General features: G+C 36.2%; 1 protein-coding gene and 1 pseudogene across 1 annotated transcript; both read right to left on the minus strand.

The window, feature by feature from the left end:
- Positions 1-5274: 5274 nt before the first annotated feature.
- Positions 5275-19722, minus strand: part of LOC107675851 (uncharacterized) — a 19924-nt pseudogene continuing 5476 nt past the window's right edge.
- LOC107675882 (sialoadhesin) lies at positions 7436-9109 on the minus strand. Its single transcript, XM_016470384.1, has 4 exons — positions 8986-9109; positions 8197-8577; positions 7818-8105; positions 7436-7715 (listed from the first exon to the last, which is right to left on the minus strand). The coding sequence occupies exons 1-4, from the start codon at positions 9020-9022 to the stop codon at positions 7579-7581; spliced, it is 843 nt and encodes a 280-aa protein (XP_016325870.1). The 5' UTR covers positions 9023-9109; the 3' UTR covers positions 7436-7578.

Here is a 19722-nt window from a genome sequence, read left to right on the forward strand (position 1 = left end):
CATGCCCATTCAAAGTGAGGGGGCACGTGCCCCCTCAGATTTTTGAGTCAAGTGGATTTTGAATGCAGCTTCCAAAAACAAAAAAATAGCCGATTAATATTTTCTATATTTAATACAATCACACCGGCGTGATTATAACATTCAGTGCGTCATATCATCAGCTGCTAAATTCAAATCTGCGTTCGCTGGCTGGCGCTGAGCCAGATACATACGCGTTTTTACATCACTGCGCATTAACCAATCACACACAAAATAAAAATAAATAAATAAACAAAATAAATAACAACATTTCAATATCCATCATGGCACCAAGTCAATGCACAATATAAAAAACTTCAACAGGTTAAACATGTTTCTGAGCTTGTATCACTAAAGAAGAAATGCGGTTCTATTAAAATCGCATAGGCTACTTATGGTATAATCACATTTAGTGCAAGTTTAAGAGCAACAAAAACTTTTGAATTTCCTAACATTACATCTAACCGACCAAACCATTTACGTTTTTTTAAACAAGACTGTAAGACAAGCCAGCATACATTTGTCTTTCACACTTTTCAATCTAGTTATTACAGTTTTTCTTACAGATTTTTTTTTCAACTGCTTACACACATTTTCAAAACTTTGCCTCTTTTTTTTTTAACGTTACACATAAATCCGGATTTTGTGTGTAAGCAGTTGAAAAAGACTGTAAATGCTTACACACAATTCAAATACACAGATAACTTTCCTGCGCAGTGAACACTGAGATCAATAACACTGTAACAAAAAACTCTTACTAGGATTCAGGAATTATTTTTGCAGCTCAATGTCTGTTACAGTATGCATAAATTAAATTACAGATACAGATGTATAATTCAGCAATGAACTATTGGGAGGGGGGGGGGATCCTTTTCATTTTACTACTGTAAAGTAATCTTGCAGTAGATGAAAAGCATTAGAAAAGTTAAAATACCAAAGAATTGTATGAACTTGGCATGCACCACAATACAGTACAGTAAAAAATAAAATAAAAAAAATAAAAAATAACATCAAAATTTGTATGTTTAGACAGAAGCTATACATATTACAAGGAAGTCCTTTGGTGATGGCATATAAGGAAAAAAAAGCCTGTTTCCTGACACTACACTACATTTTCTACTGTAAATATACATTTCATTAGAGTAATTAATACAACAAGAATAGGAAAGTGATGCTGTTGTATGTTGTATGCTGTATGCCCAACTGGCCCAATGAAGGTATCCAATGGTGGCTGAAGGTTTCCTGCGCATTCAGTCTAATCTGACTAAGGCTGGGTGATAAATGATATATCAAGATTGTGATCAAATATATTTTGTTTATGATGATAAGCTTTGGACATTTTTACTCAATATGGATTAATCTAACAGTCTATCACACAGCAAATAAAGGCGACAAAAGCCAGTCAGTTATATACGATGGAAGGAACGTGTGAAATTTGAGTCAACATGCACTGTTTGTATGGAAGGCAAACAGAACCAAAAGTCTTTCATTGGAACACGTGAAAATTGACCGTGTCAACACATGTCCGGATTAACATGAGGGATAGACAGGGCTGAAGCCCCAGGGCCCGGAGATGGAGATGGGCCCGGAGGAAATATTGAATAATTGATGCCAATAGACCTAGACTGATTGGCATCGAGAGCACCCGAACATTTCCCATTGGGCTCATCGCTGAAACCTCACCCACGCCCCCATATATTCAGCGCTGCAGTATACTTCAGTGTTTTACGTTCAAGTTAGTGCTCGACACATTCAAGATTCATCCTTGACCAGTGTTTGCACTATTTCTTTCCAAAAGGTGTCCCGAGTGCAAATCGAAGCCTCGACAAATGAAACACTTTTCAACACATTAGGCTGGAAAGATTCAAAGTTTCATGAAGCTTCATCTTGCCACCACCACTAAATGCCCTCTGGCTCAACCTGCATCAGTAGCCACGCCCACACCATACACTCTCGCTATTGGCTGCATGAAGTTATGCAAATACATAGGTTTACAGGCTGGTAGGCCAAATGCATGGATTAGATGACCATTTTATGGTCCTGAGCCTTCTACATTTATGTTTTTATATTTAGACCACTTTAATTAGCCTATTGGTTGCTATTAGGAAGTGAAGAGACATTCAACCAGTATAACAAAAATGCTTTTGGAAAAAATTAGGCTACCTACCCCACCTTTAATCCATGTTCATTTTGACCATGAACAACATGTACTGCAAACACAGTATGTGTGCTTCTGCACACTGGCTTATGGGTTTAACTATTTCTTTCAAACTTTTAATTAAACTGAGGATATTAGTGTCTGTTTTATAGCTTCATATAATTTTATTTCAGGAATAAGACATATGAATGACCCTGTTAGTGATAATCACCGTAGGCAATCTTTTGGTTTTGACTGCTGTGTATAAAGTTTTTCCCTGTGTGTTTAAGATTTTGGGTAGTATTTGAGTTTATTTGATTGTGGTATTTGATGGCTGAGTAACCTAATCTGAAAAATAAAAATAAAAATCATATACATTTCTGTTAAATTCTATTAATAAATATGGGTAACACTTTACAATAAGTTTGTATTAGTTAACATGAACTACCAATGAACAACTCATCTGTTTAGCCTTACTTAACCTTTGTTCATGTTAACTTAGTCATATACTAATACGTTAGTTAATGCATTAGTTAACATGAACTAACAGTGAACAATGCTACTTTTCAGGATTACTTAATTTTTTGTTAATGTTAACTTACACATATACTAATGCATCTTTTCACATTAACTGCTTACTTAGTTCATGTTGGTTAATGCGTTAGTTAACGTGAACTTACAATGAACTATGCCTGTACGCTTTATTTAATGTTTTGTAATGCTAATTTATACTACATATATACATGTAAGTTTATTATGTAGCAGCTAATACACACAAAGGATGAGCAATGCTAACTCAACATTTGGGCACTGATTTGGGCTATTGGTAAACTTAATTCTAAAAGCAGAAACCATCTGAACATCAACTGATATGTTGTTCATGTTTGTAGACTGTTTATTAACATGACTTACCACTAACAAAGCATTTACTAAGGGAATTTGTGAACAATTTGTGAAAATGTACACGAGTCCAACATTAACTGACATTAACTGATAACTTGTTAGTATATGCATAAGTTAACATTAACAAAGATTAAGTTAAACATGAAACATTATGCTGAACAGATGTGTTGTTCATTGTTAGTTCATGTTAACTAATGCATTAACTAACGTTAACTAAGTGTTTGCTAAATGGGTATAAACATTTATTGTGACAGAACATGCCCAAAAACATGCCTAAAAGAGGAAAACAGACACTGTAACTTGGAGAAGTAAATTAAGTAGAAGCAGATGCTTTCATGTTCCTGGGTCAATACATAAACAAAAACCAAAGTTAAATCATCACATCAACACACTTGTTTTGTGACACCTCAGTCAAATATAGTATTACCTGACAAGAATGCCACAATTTGCAATCATGACTCTGTCAAGAGGGTCTGTTTTAAAGGGGTGCTATTATGCTTTTTCACTTTTTCAACTTGAGTTAGTCTGTAATGTTGCTGTTTGAGCATAAAAAAAGATCTGCAAAGTTACAAAGCTCAAAGTCCAATTCAAAAGGAGATATTTTATTTAACAGAAATCACTTTTCAAAAACTACAACGAATGACTCGTTTGGACTACAACGCATATTTTCCGGGATTTGTGATATCACAAATATCTACGAATGGGACGAGACCTGGTTGAGCTGCACTAGAGAAGGCAACGAGTGTTATCACTATGTCGGAGACACGCTAGCTTTCCCAAGGCAGACGAACTTGGAGCGGTTACAATCATCCAGGTTTAAATTCGCGCTCAAATTGATTTGATTTTGATGCAATATTTACACTGAAGCTCGCAGTATGTTAAGGGGCATGACATTTCCCGACCAGGCACCGAGTGCTGCCAATCACAATACACACTGGCTCAGCTAACCAATCACAACACACACTGGCCCACAGCACACACTGACCCAGCTAACCAATCACAAAACAAAATCAAGACTTTGTAAAAGAGCATAATAGGACCCCTTTAAGATCTTTATAATACACAAGTGGTGTTTCCTTTCACAATCATTGTTACAAAGATGATTGTCTCTGAGAACATTTGGTTTAATCACAATCATAAATTTAATTCAGTAGCAATATACTGTCAATGATTCTGTAAGAATTGTGAAACAAATTTGCATTAATGTATAAAGCCACACACAAAATGTACCGTTTGCAACATTACTACCGTTCTACAGACTTACAGCATAAATGAATTACTGTAACTGACCTTTGACCTCTGATGTGCCGAAGGACGTAGGTTTGATTTTGACATTGGTGGGTCATGAGAGCAGAGAAACATTAAGTTAAAGTTAAAGACTGTCCACGACGATCCAGGAAGCTGTTTCAAACTCTGCCACACCACAGAGCACCACATAGTTTACCATAAATCCACATTATATTTGTCCCAAATTATTGTTAAAGTACATAATGACTTTATCCTAGGCTGGAAGAGTAGTATTGTGCATCTTTCAGCACAACATTTGTCTTTCTGTTTGTGTGCTTTATATAGAGAACTAATAATTGCCATAGATCACGCTTTCTTTTTCAGTTTGCTCTGTTTTGTCAAACACTGTATTTCAAACTAGCATCCCCCCTAAATCTAGACCTCTAAATGGGCCTCATGTACATAAAAGCATGAACTTGTTCCCCTCCTTAGCACTCAGTCTTTCAATATATTTACAAACTGCAAATGCTCATAAACACACATAATCATAGTCAATTAAAAATAAGAATCATATGAATTTTTGGGAAGAAAACTATAGCTTTATGCTCTGTCTGGAAATGCAGTGAATACAACCGATATATGTGGTTTCTTCTCTTTATGGCAAATGCATTCTCCTAAAGTCAAATTTTGTGCATGCATGCAGTGTTGGTCAGTCTCTGACTACAACAGAAAGTTACTGACATTACTGACATTATTGACACCTACCACACACTTTGGTCTATTAATGTCTGGAACAAATGCAGATTAGCTAAGGATGATATACAGCAAGCATAACAATATAATATAAACTCATCCTGCACTACATTTTTTTTTCAAATTAAATGCTGTAGTCTAGAAGGAGAATGTCCCTCCAATTTATGCTAGCTGCTAGAATGGAAGGCACATACTGATCTGTTTTAATGCTATATTTATGGTTATATTCTCATACAGATATGCTGGAAAACATTGATCAATAGCAGGAGCAGAGACAACAACATCAATGTAAAATAAATGCAGGTCAAAAGCAAACTCAATACAAGCATCTTGACTAAGAAAAACAGACTGACTATTTCTGAAAGTATACAATCTGATGTATGTATTTATATTGAGCATTTAACAAACACTGTGTTGAACTTTGTGTTGTTCGTTATCATCAGATGTTTCCATACATGTTGAGTTCGTCCATGTTGGTGTATTCAGCATCAGAATCATGACCCTTAATATATTTTAGGAAAAAACAAGAATACAGAGGTCAGCCAACAACATACAGTATTTCATGACAGCATTTGAAATCATAGAATCAGAATATGTATTTGACTGTTTAATAATGGCATACTCACTGAGTAGGACTTTGGCTCACTGCAGTGCATGGTGAAATATAATAAAAAAAAAATCACATAAATATCTGCTTTCATTATGGCAACTGTTATGTCAAAGAACTTTTGAAGTGGTAAAGAAACTTGAACACTGCTTAAAGACTGAATATAATGGTCTTATTTTGCTGTGTAACAAATGTGGTTCAAATGCACTTGTACCTCTTTGGTGACGGCATACGAGGTTTGGTTCTGCGAAGAGAAAAGTTTTATTTAAATAATACTACTTTAATAGGCCTAATTAAGACTCTGGCAAGCATTTGTGATGTCATAAATAGTATAATGTGTGTATAAATCTGAATGTGTAAAGCCAACTATTAGTAAACCATTTGTTGTTTGATTTTCATGATTGTAGTGTTACTGCTTTGGTGCCAACATTTAAACAAGCCAGTTACTTTGTCTTTTTTATTTTTTATTTTTTGCAGTGCCAATAATCAGCCACTGCACATAATTTGAATTTGAATTAATAATCATTTTAAACAAATCAGCTAAAGGACTGATTCTATGGCTTACTCATAAATACAGTCATTTTACTGTTTTGTTTCTGACTGATATGTTGTTTTTAAACGAATTGGCTGAATGAATGATTCAATGACAATGACAATCACTTGTTTTTTTCCCCAATGGACAAATCTTTGAGCGAATTGTGTGGTGGCCCAGTAGTGTGCAACACAACAAAATCTCCACAACACAACGCATAGAACTAATTTCATTGTGTTGTGCTAATTATGCTGTGATGTGGCTTGTTTCCATTGTGTTCTGCTAATTTAGTTGTGATGTGGCTTGTTTCCATTGTGTTGTGCTAATTCCATTGTGTTATGGCTTATTTCCATTGTGTTGTGCTAATTTAGTTGTGTTGTGGCTTGTTTCCATTGTGTTGCGACTTGTTTCTGTTGTGTTGCGGCTTGTTTCTGTTCTTTTGTGCTAATTTCATTGTGCTGGGTTTTGTTTCTGTTGTGTTGAGCTAATTTCGTTGTGTTGCAGCTTGGCTCCATTGTGTTGTAGTTTGTTTCCATTTGATTGTGCTAATTTCATTGTGTTGTGGCTTGTTTCCATTGTGTTGTGACTTGATTCCATTGTGTTGTGCCTTGTTTTCATTGCGTTGTGCTAATTTCATTGTGTTGCCACTTGTTTCAATTGTGTTGTGCTAATTTTGTTGTATTGCGGCTTGTTTCCATTGTGTTGTGCTAATTTCATTGTGTTGTGGCTTTTTTTTTTTGAAGAGTGCGGCTTGTTTCCATTGTGTTGTGCTAATTTCATTGTTTTGTGGCTTGTTTCTGAAGAAGAGTCACTGAAAAGACAGGCTAACAATGTGTAACTAGATGCCACTTGTTAGTGCATTAGGGTTATTTGTTCTAGTAACAGAGTAAATTAACAGTAAATCCATCTTATATGTTACATTTCTATGTTGTACTTACCTGATTTCACTCCTGTTTTCCCTGTTACTCCAACCTGCTCTTCCCTCAGACCTACTGAATTGCCTGGTGGATAAATTAAAAATTTAGATTTGAGACCAAATATAATGAGACAAAGAATAGATAAGTAAAAAAAAAATTAAAAAAAATAAAAAATTCTAACCTTGAAAATCTATTCCAACGTGATCTCCTACATCAGAGAATAAAATTGTTAGTGTTTTAGAAATGTAAACATTGTAGTCTATGTTAATCAATGTTTTTTTTAAGAGAATAAATGAATAAAGAGGTGAATGTCATACATACCTCTTTTCAAATGGTGTTAATGACCCTTGCATATCATTAAGAGGCTGTCTACAATCAGTAATGACAATGTGAGAAGCTAAAAATTCTCATTAAAGAGAAATACTTACTTCTAAACTTTCCATTTATGAAGAATTAGCCTAAAGTAACATACACACACAAACAGTTACCGGTGCCGTTTCTTGTATACGATGAATGCAGTAATTATGCAAGTGAGGAGAAACAAAAGTGTTGGAGCTAGTATGTAAAGCCCAATAGTCTTCAGTCCAATGTGTGTCGAGTCTGCATCTTTATGGACACGGGCTAAAACATTTAGACAATATTATTAGCGCACAATTGAAATGATAATAATGATCCAAAAAGCCCATGACTTCAAAAATCCACATATATGCATAAATCACTTACACTGTGCATTTTTGTCTTTTGTAGCTGTCACTGTTATGCCACCATGATATGTTACAGAACACTCAATGGTCGAGCTTTCTGCCTTTACAACACCTGTGCGTGTCAGAGTGATTTTCCACAGGCCGTCTTTAAAATGCTCATTGTCTATTTGATCAGATCCTTCTATACCATTCAGAGTGATGATTGGTTTGCTGTATGGACACGTGTGGAAAGCTGAACACACTACTGTGATGGTTTCACCTGATCTTTCACCTCCATAAATATTGATGCTGGGGAACTGTGGATCTGCTACAAATAGCAGAAATGTCACAATTAGGCAACACACTCTCACAACTAGATAGGGAGTCAAGGAAATTTGAAGAACAAAGTATTTATGTACCATCAACTAGAATTGTAGAAGTGACATCATAAAATGCATAGGTGCTCTTTCCAACAGTTTCAGGGTCAATCCATGTGTATAATTTCTCTCCATGATGGGATGGTTCCACGTTTTTGATCAGCAGACTGCAATCCCAGCTTGAGTTTCCATATAATTCAGTATTTCCTTTAAATTTCTCAATGACATTATTTGGATACCATGGATCGTAAACTAAAGGATAACCTTTAGAGACCCACTGATACCACACAACTCTACGTGGCTTTGCGGGTGGGTATGCCGTGTAGCTGAAAGAACACGGTATAACCAGACAAGAACCTTTGAGGCCATGAATTTCCTTTGGCATTCTCACTTCCCATGCCAAAGCGTCATACAGCAGAACAACTGTTGGACAAATATTGGAGAACATTAATGGCAGAGTATTTAAGCTGTCTTATTTATATTCAGCTTTATAGTTTTATTACTACTGCTATTATTATTAGAATAATATTACTGTAAGAAAAATAGCAAACTAAAAAACATCTGTAGATTTGTTAGTATTAGTATTTGTGACTGTTGCAAACAGTGTTTCAAGGGTGTAATTAACAATGAATTCTTAATTCTGGTCAACAGTCATTTGAATCATTTAAGTGTTATTGACTTGCTTGCCCATATGTTTTTTGGAAATATTGAAATTTTGCTGCACTTTTATGCATGTAGCATTTATCATTCTTAAGTTAATTATTTAATTTAAATGGATGAATAAATGTACAGCAGCAGAAATGCAAATAATAAAGAAAACAGAGACTGTACCTTGAAAAAGTAAATGAAGTAACAAGTGTCCTCTCATATTCCCGATTGCCGTTTAATAAGGTACAGATGAAATGCAAATAGCAGGCAATATAGCATTCTAACAAGCACTTCTTAAGAACTGAAATGTCCGTTTAGGGAACTTAACTGGTATACCAATTAAATTGCAGGGTTTTTTGTACTTTCTGCCTATCTTTGGTTGTCGTCAGCTGTTCCCTGTAACCAACAGAATCTACCATACAGAGAAGTGAAAGTGGCTTCAAAATAAACGAGATTACTCATGTATTTTGCTTAAATTTAACATAGCCTATTATTTCCTTGTTTTCTACCGTTCTTGGTCCCCTGCTCAAACAAATGGATTGGGTAAGAATCTAGTATCAAGCCATTTCCAAAACTGTTTATATTTCGTCCATATCTTGAACTATCAAAGGTTATGGCTATCTGAAGTTGGCTGATCACTATGATTTTCAGGAACAGAATTTTGAGAAAAATTGGTTTAAAGAATGGCAATGAAACTAAAAGCACAACAGTCCAGTATCACAAGTAAAAGTCACTTTACTGTGGTAAAATACTTATTTTAGTCACTGTACATGTTGCAAAAGATACAAAATGACTCCAAGGAACACACAACACTTAGGTGGGGAATCACTCCCCTTTGTCTTAATTAAGCTCGGGGCGTTTTTTGGTATTTTCGCCTAAATTTAACATACTCAAATTCAAATGTTTACCCTGCACACATACAATGGATGTAAGTGAAGCATAAACATTTTTGACGACATTTTGGTTAGGGTTAGAGTTTAACTGGCTCATGACCTCACTTGTGAGAGTTGGATGTTACATGCCTAAAGCTGACAACATTGTAGGAGTTCTTTCTTTTTACAAATATGACAGGTCTCAGTATTATAGTAATGCAATGTAGGCAGGGATTTACTCGGTATGTCCATGAATCCAAGGACATACGTTTGTCATTAAACAGACCAAAAACTTTTCTTTCTTTCTTTTTTCTTTTTTTCTAAAAGTTAACTTTTTAAGCTTTTTGACCACTAGGTGGCACTGTCCACATGCTGCTCAGGTACTCTTAGGATGGTGATGACACACAAAATTTGGTTTCAATGCCTTAAGGATCTCACTTTATGTTTGGTTTCCAGTTTGAGATACAGACCTCAAATCTAAATACAGATATTCTGAAAGATGAGAATAAGCCATACAAACAGATGCCTGTGTTGTCTCTTGTAAATCATGAACACATAATGAAGTAGTTTCTAAAGTACAGTTTGACCAATCATATTAAAAAATGCACAAGCTGATCTCATTCTCACAAACAAATGCAAGAAAGAAGATCAACCAAAAGGGCCGATTTTGAGACATCATACATGGCGCAAACAAATTACTCATGTTGTATAGCCTACATGTAAAACAACACAGGTTTCAGCGTTTCCTCTAGAAAATTTTGAAGTGCAAGTCAAATTCTTTCCATTTACTGTCACTGTTATGCCACCATAATGTGTTACTGAACACTCAATAGTTGGGTTTTCTGTCTTTAAGATACTTGTGCATGCAGAGTGATTTTCCACAGGCCGTCTTTAATAGACTCATCTTTTATTTCATCAGATCCTTCTACCGTTCAGAGGGATGTTTGGTTTGCTGTATGGACACATGTGAAAAGCTGAAAATTCTACTGTGATGGTGTCATCCGTATTTCACCTCCATAAATACTGATGTTGTGCTTCTGTGGAGCTTCTACAAATAGCAGAAATGTACAATTAGGCAACACACTCTCATAACTAGATAAGGAGTCTAGCAAATTTATTGAACAAATTATTTAATTACCATCAACTAGAATTGTAGAGGTGACTTCAAAAATTTTTTAGGTGCACCATCCAACATTTTCAGGGTCAATCCATGTGTATATTTTCTCTTCATGGTGAGACTGTTCCAGGTTTTTGATCAACAAACTACAGTCCCTGCCTGATGGGTCACCATATAAATATGTATTTCCTCTAAATTTCTCAATGACATAATTTGGATACCATGGATCGTAACCTAAAGGATAACCTTTAGAGACCCACTGATACCACACAACTCTATGTGGGTTTGATGTGTAGCTGAAAGAACATGATATAACCAGACAAGAACCATTGAGGCAGTGAATGTCTTTCAGCATTAGCATTTAATTTCACTATACTGATTTCTGTTGATGTAGGACACTACTACTGTTGATAAAGTAGCTACACTAATCTTAGTAGTTTGCATAAATGTCAGTAGATTCAGCTCTTTATAACTGCTGCAAACATTTAGTGTAAAGATGGCTGTAATTTTATGATTGTTAAATCTTGTCATTGTTGATTTTGATCTTTCGATAAAAAGAGCAAAATAGTATGAAAAATTTTTGTAGTTATTCAATAAATTTGATATTGGGAGAGCTAAATAGAATCTGTTTTTTTTTTAATGGATACATACAATGAATTAATCAGTAACACTTTACAATAAAGTCTTATCTTTAACAATAGCTATGCACTAGCTAACATGAGAAATACATTTTGAAAGCATTTATTAGCTAATCTTTGCTAATTTTAGTTAATAAAAAAAAACAATTGTTAATGTTAGTTTCCAATGCACTAATGAATGTTAACAAATACAACTTTTGATTTCAAAAATGCATTAGTAAATGTTGAAATTTTAATTAAATCTTAATAATTACATATAATGTATTACCAGTTAGTATTGGTAATTAGTGTTACCAAATAAAATGTTACCAATTAAACAAAATGTAAAGATTTTGAGAAAATACAACAGAGTTTTTTAGTCATAGTATTTAACAATTAAACAGTATTTGTTGTATTGGTAGATGATCTGGGTGTTGTTTTTATGGAGCCTACATCTTGGTTTGTAGTTCTTATTACCACCACTACCTTGGGAGGCTAATACACCTTCGAAATGCCACAAAGACACACATTTTACATTGTATAGGCTAATGCTTCTGCACATTGGCTTGTGGGTTTGAATTTTTCTTTCAAAATACTGATTAAAATGAGAATACTGTCTGTTTTATGGCTTCATATTATTTTATTTCTGAATACAACATGAATGACTCTTTGTGAATCAGACTATGATATGCTTGGACGACTAAAGTTTGCCCTGTGTAAGATTTTAAGAACGTGGTATTTGTACTGAATTACTGAGTTGTACTGAGTAAGCCGAACCTCAATTAATGTACATTTCTGTTAAATTATATGAATAAATGTATGTGAACATTTGTCACACAACTTGCACAATAATAGCCTAAGTATAAAAGAAAAAAACAGACACTGTAGGCTACCTTGGAAAAGTAAATGAAGTAACAGCGGTGCTTTCAGGTTCCTGGTCAATAAAAAAGAAAGTAATTATTATTATTATTTTGTCACCAGTTTATATTTAAATTTTATTTTATTTCTGTTTCTGTTTATTAATCCCTTTAAACAGTACTAAGACGTCTTTGCACCAGATGTAAACAGTAGATTAATAATTATTTTGTGTAAATACCCTTACGAAAATTAACCATGGTTTTATTGTAGTAAAAGTGCATTAACCATGTTTTTTTTTGGCGTATTTTACTACAAATACCATGGTTAAACTATGGTTGGTGTAGCAAAACCATGGTTAATTTGTGGTTACCATAGTTGAACTATATTAACCATATTTTACTGTTATTATTATTTATTTTGGTTTTATTTGTGGTAAAACCATGGTTAATTTTCGTAAGGGTAGTGGCAGACACTATTTGCACCTCAGTTATTAGCAGAGCATTATAAAACATATAGCCTAACAACACATTTAGGCTAGTGTACATACAGATCTATACATGTTAAAATCATTACAGATGCAGCTTATTGGGGATTTGGTTCCTAAAGTACATTCTTATACCTAATTCTGTCCTGCTAATCCACGTGGTTCCCTCGAAGGGAGCCACGGTTTTGATGGTAACAGCTGATCGATATGTGTCACATCCAATTTCACATAGTTCTAAAATATTAGTAGGCCTATGTATATATAGGCTACCCCCTTAGGCACTATATTTTCCACTTTTAGAATATGTTTTTATCTCAAATAAATGCCTTTCCGAGCTGTTTTGAGAATGGGAATTGAGAGAATAATGGAAATAGGAAAGGACGGAACTCCGGTCGGTCGGCGAATGGGAATTGAGAGAATAATGGAAACAGGAAAAGACGGAACTCTGGTCGGTCGGCAAATGGGAATTGAGAGAATAATGGAAACAGGAAAAGACGGAACTCCGGTCGGTCGGTCGCTCCAAAAGCAACAGGGGCATTATCCAGAAATTTTACAGCCATTTCCATTAACCCTAAAAGACAAGGTGAACGTGATTTCACCAAGTGCAACATGTTCCTGGAACAACTTTAAATCAACCAATCAGAACTGAGGGATAAGTTTACAGGAAATGTCAATTTTAGAGTTAGGTGCTTCTACACCCTTGTTATTCAACCATCATTTCCCTCTGATTTTTGGGATAAATTATGGGTAGGGTTAGGTTTAGGGGTAGGGATAGGGTTAGGTATATATTTTTGGACAATAATGTTGATCCAGGAACAACAAAAGATGTTGATCCAGGAACATGTCTTGGCAAAATCACGGTGACCGAAAGACAACGCAATGAAGTGCAATAGATTCAAACTACAGGTGAAACACCTGTATAAAAAAAAAGAATAAAAAAAAACATAAATACAGAAAAGTGTAATAAACTTAATTCATACTTTTTCAGCATCGTCCCCATAGAGCAATACAGGATTTTCTTTCTTTCTTTCTTTCTTTCTTTCTTAAACTTTATTTTAATTCTCATCAGGTATTTAACTCTTATTATAGACTAAAAAAATGTCAGTATATTTGCCAGCACTGCAGATGTCCGTGTTGTAGATATCCAAGCAATCATTTTTGAGACACAGAAAATACTGTGATTATGTGAATACTTAAGCCACAAGCCACATGTATGTTTCCTTATTTTAGAGGATAGTAGCACACGCATAATTTAAGCAATGCATTTCACAAAAAAAAAAAGATTTTACAGAATAATATGTGAAGCATAAAGGCATTATAGTCAATACAAACTACAGCGTCAAAAAAGACTACTTATGCATTTACAGTTCTAAAATAAAACACTTCCTAAAGCATAATGTGAGAAAATTCTTTGTTTTCATTATCTTTTTGTTATCTTTCTTTTATAAAACAATGTTGAACAGGTGGACAGGATGGAGAAAGGATGTGATCTGGACTCAAAGCATGCTAGAGCACTTGCACGGCCCTGATGATGTAACGTTTTCATCAGGCATTTCCATATATAAAATCAGCATCAGAATCATAACCCTTAAAGGAAAATTTAAAGAGGTCGGTAATATTTTAGCTTTTTTTTCTAGACATTTGAAGTATATTTATGCAAGTGATAAATATACTCACACAGTAGGATTTTGGCTCACTGTGGTGCACGAGGAAAAATAAGAATGTATAAATCACATAGCCTAAATATTTGCATTTGTATAGACCTTTGTATGATTTTATTTAAAACCTATGCCAAACAGCAAAATAAAAGAACAAATACAGTGCTTCTGAATTACAAAAATTCTACAATTTGTTTTTCCATTATAACAAACAATACTAAAGATCCCAGGTCAGAAATCTTTAAGTGGCATGGGGACTTTTACTATGACACACTACATTCAATAGGCTACTATTATTTTGCTGTGTAACATGAGTACAATGAAATTAGACTTTGAGGGACTCATATGTCATTCAGATGCACTACTGTACCTCTTTGGTGATAGCATATGAGGTTTGAAGAAAGGCTTGTTTCCTGACACTGTACATGTGTTGTTTGCCCTGTGAAGAGAAAAGGTTAAAGGGATAGTTCACCCAAAAATTAAAATTTGATGTTTATCTGCCTCTAATACACCACTATGTGCAACTGTCTTTGGGCGCGCGCACGGCATCTGGTGCGTGAGGTGTGTATGCGCTCTGTACGTGTGTACGTGACCTCACTCATCCTCCTCCTTCGCCAGCCGGCAGCAGCGGGTGGTTCGCTGAGGTCACTTCGTGCTGTTCACATTCCGGGTCTGCTCAACCGTACAGCCAACGAGCTGTCTCGAGCAATGCTCCCGGGAGAATGGCGACTCCATCCCCAGACGGTGCAGCGGATTTGGAGACGTTTCGGAGCGGCAAGAGCACCGTCTACGAGACACGCTTACGCCTTGAAGTGTAACCTGTTCGTCGAGTGGTGTTCTTCTCGCCGAGAAGACCCCAGAGATGCCTGATTGTGGTCGTGCTTTCCTTTCTGCAGCAAGGGCTGGAGCGAAGGCTGTCTCCCTCCACCCTCAAAGTCCAGGTTGCTGCTATTGCTGCATACCATGACCCGGTGAATGGGAAATCCGTAGGTAAGCATGACCTTGTCATCAGGTTCCTTAGAGGGGCCGGGAAGGATTCAAAACTCTATACCCTCTTGGGACCTGTCTCTAGTGCTAAAATCACTACAGCAGGGCCCAATCAAGCCTTTGCATTCAGTTGAGCTAAAATTTCTTTCATTGAAAACTCTGCTCCTGCTTGCACTGGCCTCCATCAAGAGGGTAGCCTGAGGCCCCGGCCCGGCTACGTGCCCAAGGCTCCCACTACACCCTTCAAAGACCAAGTGGTGAACCTGCAAGCGATGCCCCTGGAGGAGGCAGACCCAGCCCTGGCTTTGCTCTGTCCCGTCCGAGCATTAAGGTGCTACGTAGACCGGACACAAAGCTTCAGGACCTCAGACCAGCTCTTTGTCTGTTACGGAGGCCGGCAGAAGGGGAATGCCGTCTCTAAGCAGAGGATGGGCCACTGGACAGTGGATGCCATCACCCTGGCTTATCAGGCACAGGGTGTGCCCTGCCCGCTCAGAGCGGTTCTCGTATGTGTATAGTCCACGGTATAGCCATAGAGCCGGCAGACTTCTGCCTTTCCAAGAGGGTTACAATACACCTCCAGTTCTCCATATACACCTAAGCGGATGCTATATGTGTATTTGGTAAGCTGTAAACACATTTAAGGCCAAAAACTTATACTTTTACAGTATAAAACTGTAATTTACAAACAAGAAAATCTGAATGTAAACCAGTAAATTCAACAACGCACACTGTTATTAAAATCTTTTTTGAACCTTTAACATACTGACAACCATCATAATAACGCAGGTGGTAAAAGAGAAAGCCACATGAAGAATCAAAGCGCATCACAAGTAGCTTCGCCACAAGCAGAAGTATATATGAATATATAGAAGGTGAACAGAGTCATTAATGCAAACACAAAACACCATCATGGTAATCATGATACTTAAATAATGCAATACATTTTCATTAAACAACAGAAGATGTAACATAAAGCCCAAATGTAAATAACTGATAACCAAAACTACTGAAAAACATGATTATTTAAACAAAATACTTTCAAATGTGGAGTGTCAAGCAGGGAATTCTGGGAATATCAGTTTACAGTTTTTGACTGTAAATTATACATTGATTTGTTATTTTTTACTTCTAAAAACTGTCAAATTAACAGCATTTTACTGTAAAATTACATGAAATGTCTGGTTAGATATTTTACAGTTTTTCCCTGTATATAGTACGGGAACTTACTGTTAAGCTATTAACAGTTTTTTTTTTCGTAGTGTTTTTACAAAATTTTACTGTTAAAATTACACTTATTTTTTACAGTGTACATACCTCTGTTCAGACTGTGTATGTGACCCTTGCATATCATGACGAGGCTGTCTACAATCAATAATGAGAATATAAAACTGAAATATTGTCAGTGTTGACTGACAAAAACAGATAAGCATTAGCAAAATCATTGCAAGTAAATTCAACTGAACATTGTTTCATCAAAGTTTCATGATTTTATGCCAAAACCTTTTGAAACTTTTAAGTTAAAAAGCATATTTTAAGATTTCTTGACCAGTTGGTGGTGCTCTGTCCATACTATTCCAGTACTCACGCTATGAAGACAACATTCAGAAAATTTAGTTTCAATACCTTAAAGCATTTCTAAGATACAATCTCACTTTCTGTTTGGCATACAGTTTGAGATACAGACCTCAAAAGTTGATACAAAAATTCTTAAGGGTGAGAATAAGCCATACAAAGTTATCTGTGCCGTCTCCTACATATTAAGACTCCAGCAAGCACGCAAAGGAGGATGAACACAAGTGAGAGAACTATGGCATACAGCCCGACAGCCTCAAATTTAAGCCTTTGCACTCCTATTATAATATTATTTTAACGGGATTAATAGTCATATTTTATATGGTTTCTATTTGAGCAGTCATATTAAAACACAGACAAATGCACAAGCCAATCTCATTAACATCAGTCTATACTTACTTCTAATACTGAGGAAGGAAGTATTGTTCTGCGTTTTACCGCCCCAAAATTTGGCAGTGCAGACAATTTCACCTTTCTCTTCATATCCAGTTGGAATAAAGGTCAGAGCAGACACTGTTTCCCAGACGCCTCCACCCATGTGATTGTGGCTAATAGTTTCTCGGGCTGATGGGATGCTCCAGATGATTTAGGGAGGGTGAGAGGAGCATGTGTGGTTGACTGAACATTTGAAAGCGACGCGTGTCCCGGGCTCGATGTCTTCAGGGAGGGATGACATCACAGGTTTGTCGGGGGCTTTTTAATACAAAGACATTAAATTAGTTTTGGTATGAAGTACATTTTCAAAAGTGTGTGAACCCAAGTGATTATAATGTGGTTATATTTTCTCACCCTGCATTATAATGAACACACAGCTGTTGTTGAAGCTGTATCTCTCATTTTCTCTTTCTGCTCGAAAACAGAATGGTCTATTGTCATGAGTTTGGACATCATCCATCTCCACAGTGCAGTTCTGCTCATCTGGGTTTCCGAGGAGCCTTGTCAAGTCAAGTCAAGTCACCTTTATTTATATAGCGCTTTTAACAATACAGATTGTGTCAAAGCAACTGAACAGCATTAATTAGGAAAACAGTGTGTCAATAATGCAAAATGACAATAGTAAACACTAATTTTTCAGTTAAAGACAGTTCATCATTGAATTCAGTGATGTCAACATCCAGCTCAGTTCAGTTTAAATAGTATCTTTGCAATCATTTGCAATCAAGTCAACGATATCGCTGGAAATGAAGTGTCCCCAACTAAGCAAGCCAGAGGCGACAGCGGCAAGGAACCAAAACTCCATCGGTGACAGAATGGAGAAAAACCTTGGGAGAAACCAGGCTCAGTCGGGGGGCCAGTTCTCCTCTGACCAGACGAACCAGCAGTTCAATTCCAGGCTGCAGCAATGCGGCCTGGAATTGTGCGGCCTTTGAAGTTGTCCAAGACATCGACTGGGTCGGTGTGGATCATGTAGCCACCTTTTCTGGTGATCCAAAGAACCCGAAGTCGAGTGACATGTTCCTCATCTGTCTTGAAACTGCATGGTATTACCACACATGATTGGGTATCACATCTGCCACGTATTGGAAATGGGCTAAAATAATATATAATGAACTATTATTACAGAACTTAACATTTCATTGCCAAAAAGCCTATGAGTGCAGTGCAAAAGTAAGGTACAGAAGGGAAAACACATACTTTCATTCAGGATTTGATCCACTGGTTTTTGATATTCTGTAACAGAATTGGTAGAAAACACACAAATTATATTTTGCATAACTTGCCATTGACATAATTGCGTAAATCATAAGTTAATAACATGCATGAAACATCAACCACAATTTAGTATGAAGACATTACTACAATGCATAATTTGAATGATGAATGTTCACCAAAGAGAGATTTTCAAATTAGTTATGAGGTTTACAAAAAACAAGAATAGATAAAATACCACTGTAATAACTAGACATAGAGAGATCAAATTACATACATGATGCTCACAACAAGTTACTCACCTTGTACACGCAAAACAACATAAGTTTCAATGTTTCCTCCGGAAAATTTTGCAGTGCATATCAGTCTCTTCCCATGGTCTTCTTTTGCACCCAGAAAGGTAATGTTGGAAAATGCAATCCAAAACTGATCTAAATCAGAATGCTTTTTGTTCCACGCTAAGACCTGCATGTTCTCATAGTTCCATGTGATGGTTGGATTCTCATTCTGGCAGGAATGGTAGACGCTACTGTTGGATTACAAATTTAAGAATCTGTTTAAAATATGCTGATCCTATGTTCTGACATAGCATCACATGAAAAACTAAGGTGAAGTACATTGTATTTAGCATTTAAGATAAATGACATCAGACAAATGATTCTCTTAAGCAAAGTTTGTAGCAAGAGGTTCCTGTCAGTTCCTGTTCTCTTATTGTTAGTCAAATGAACCAGATTACTGAGACTATCACCTTTTGTTTGTAATGGCTCTTGGTGCCTCTGCCCCAGTCTTTGAGTAGTTATACTGATTGGATTAGCACCTATGCATTTGAATGACACTGTTATGCTGATGAGATCAAGGCTGGGAAAATGCCGGTGTCGGGCTGATTCCTGTACTTCATTTGCATGCTATGGGTTAGATTGTCTCCACCTCTACTGAATGTATCCCTCCCCCTTAAATGTATATAAACTACAATGTATCACTGCCTTAGTTAGACTTGGATGACTGCAGTGACGCGCGAGTCCTCAATAAAGAGTGACTTCTGTATGAAAGATATCCCAACGTCTCCTGGTCTCTGCTTCGACGAGGAAAAAGTTTCCTACAG

The sequence above is a fragment of the Sinocyclocheilus anshuiensis genome, unplaced genomic scaffold (assembly GCF_001515605.1).
Source record: "Sinocyclocheilus anshuiensis isolate Anshui unplaced genomic scaffold, SAMN03320099.WGS_v1.1 scaffold1832, whole genome shotgun sequence".
NCBI lineage: Eukaryota > Metazoa > Chordata > Actinopteri > Cypriniformes > Cyprinidae > Sinocyclocheilus > Sinocyclocheilus anshuiensis.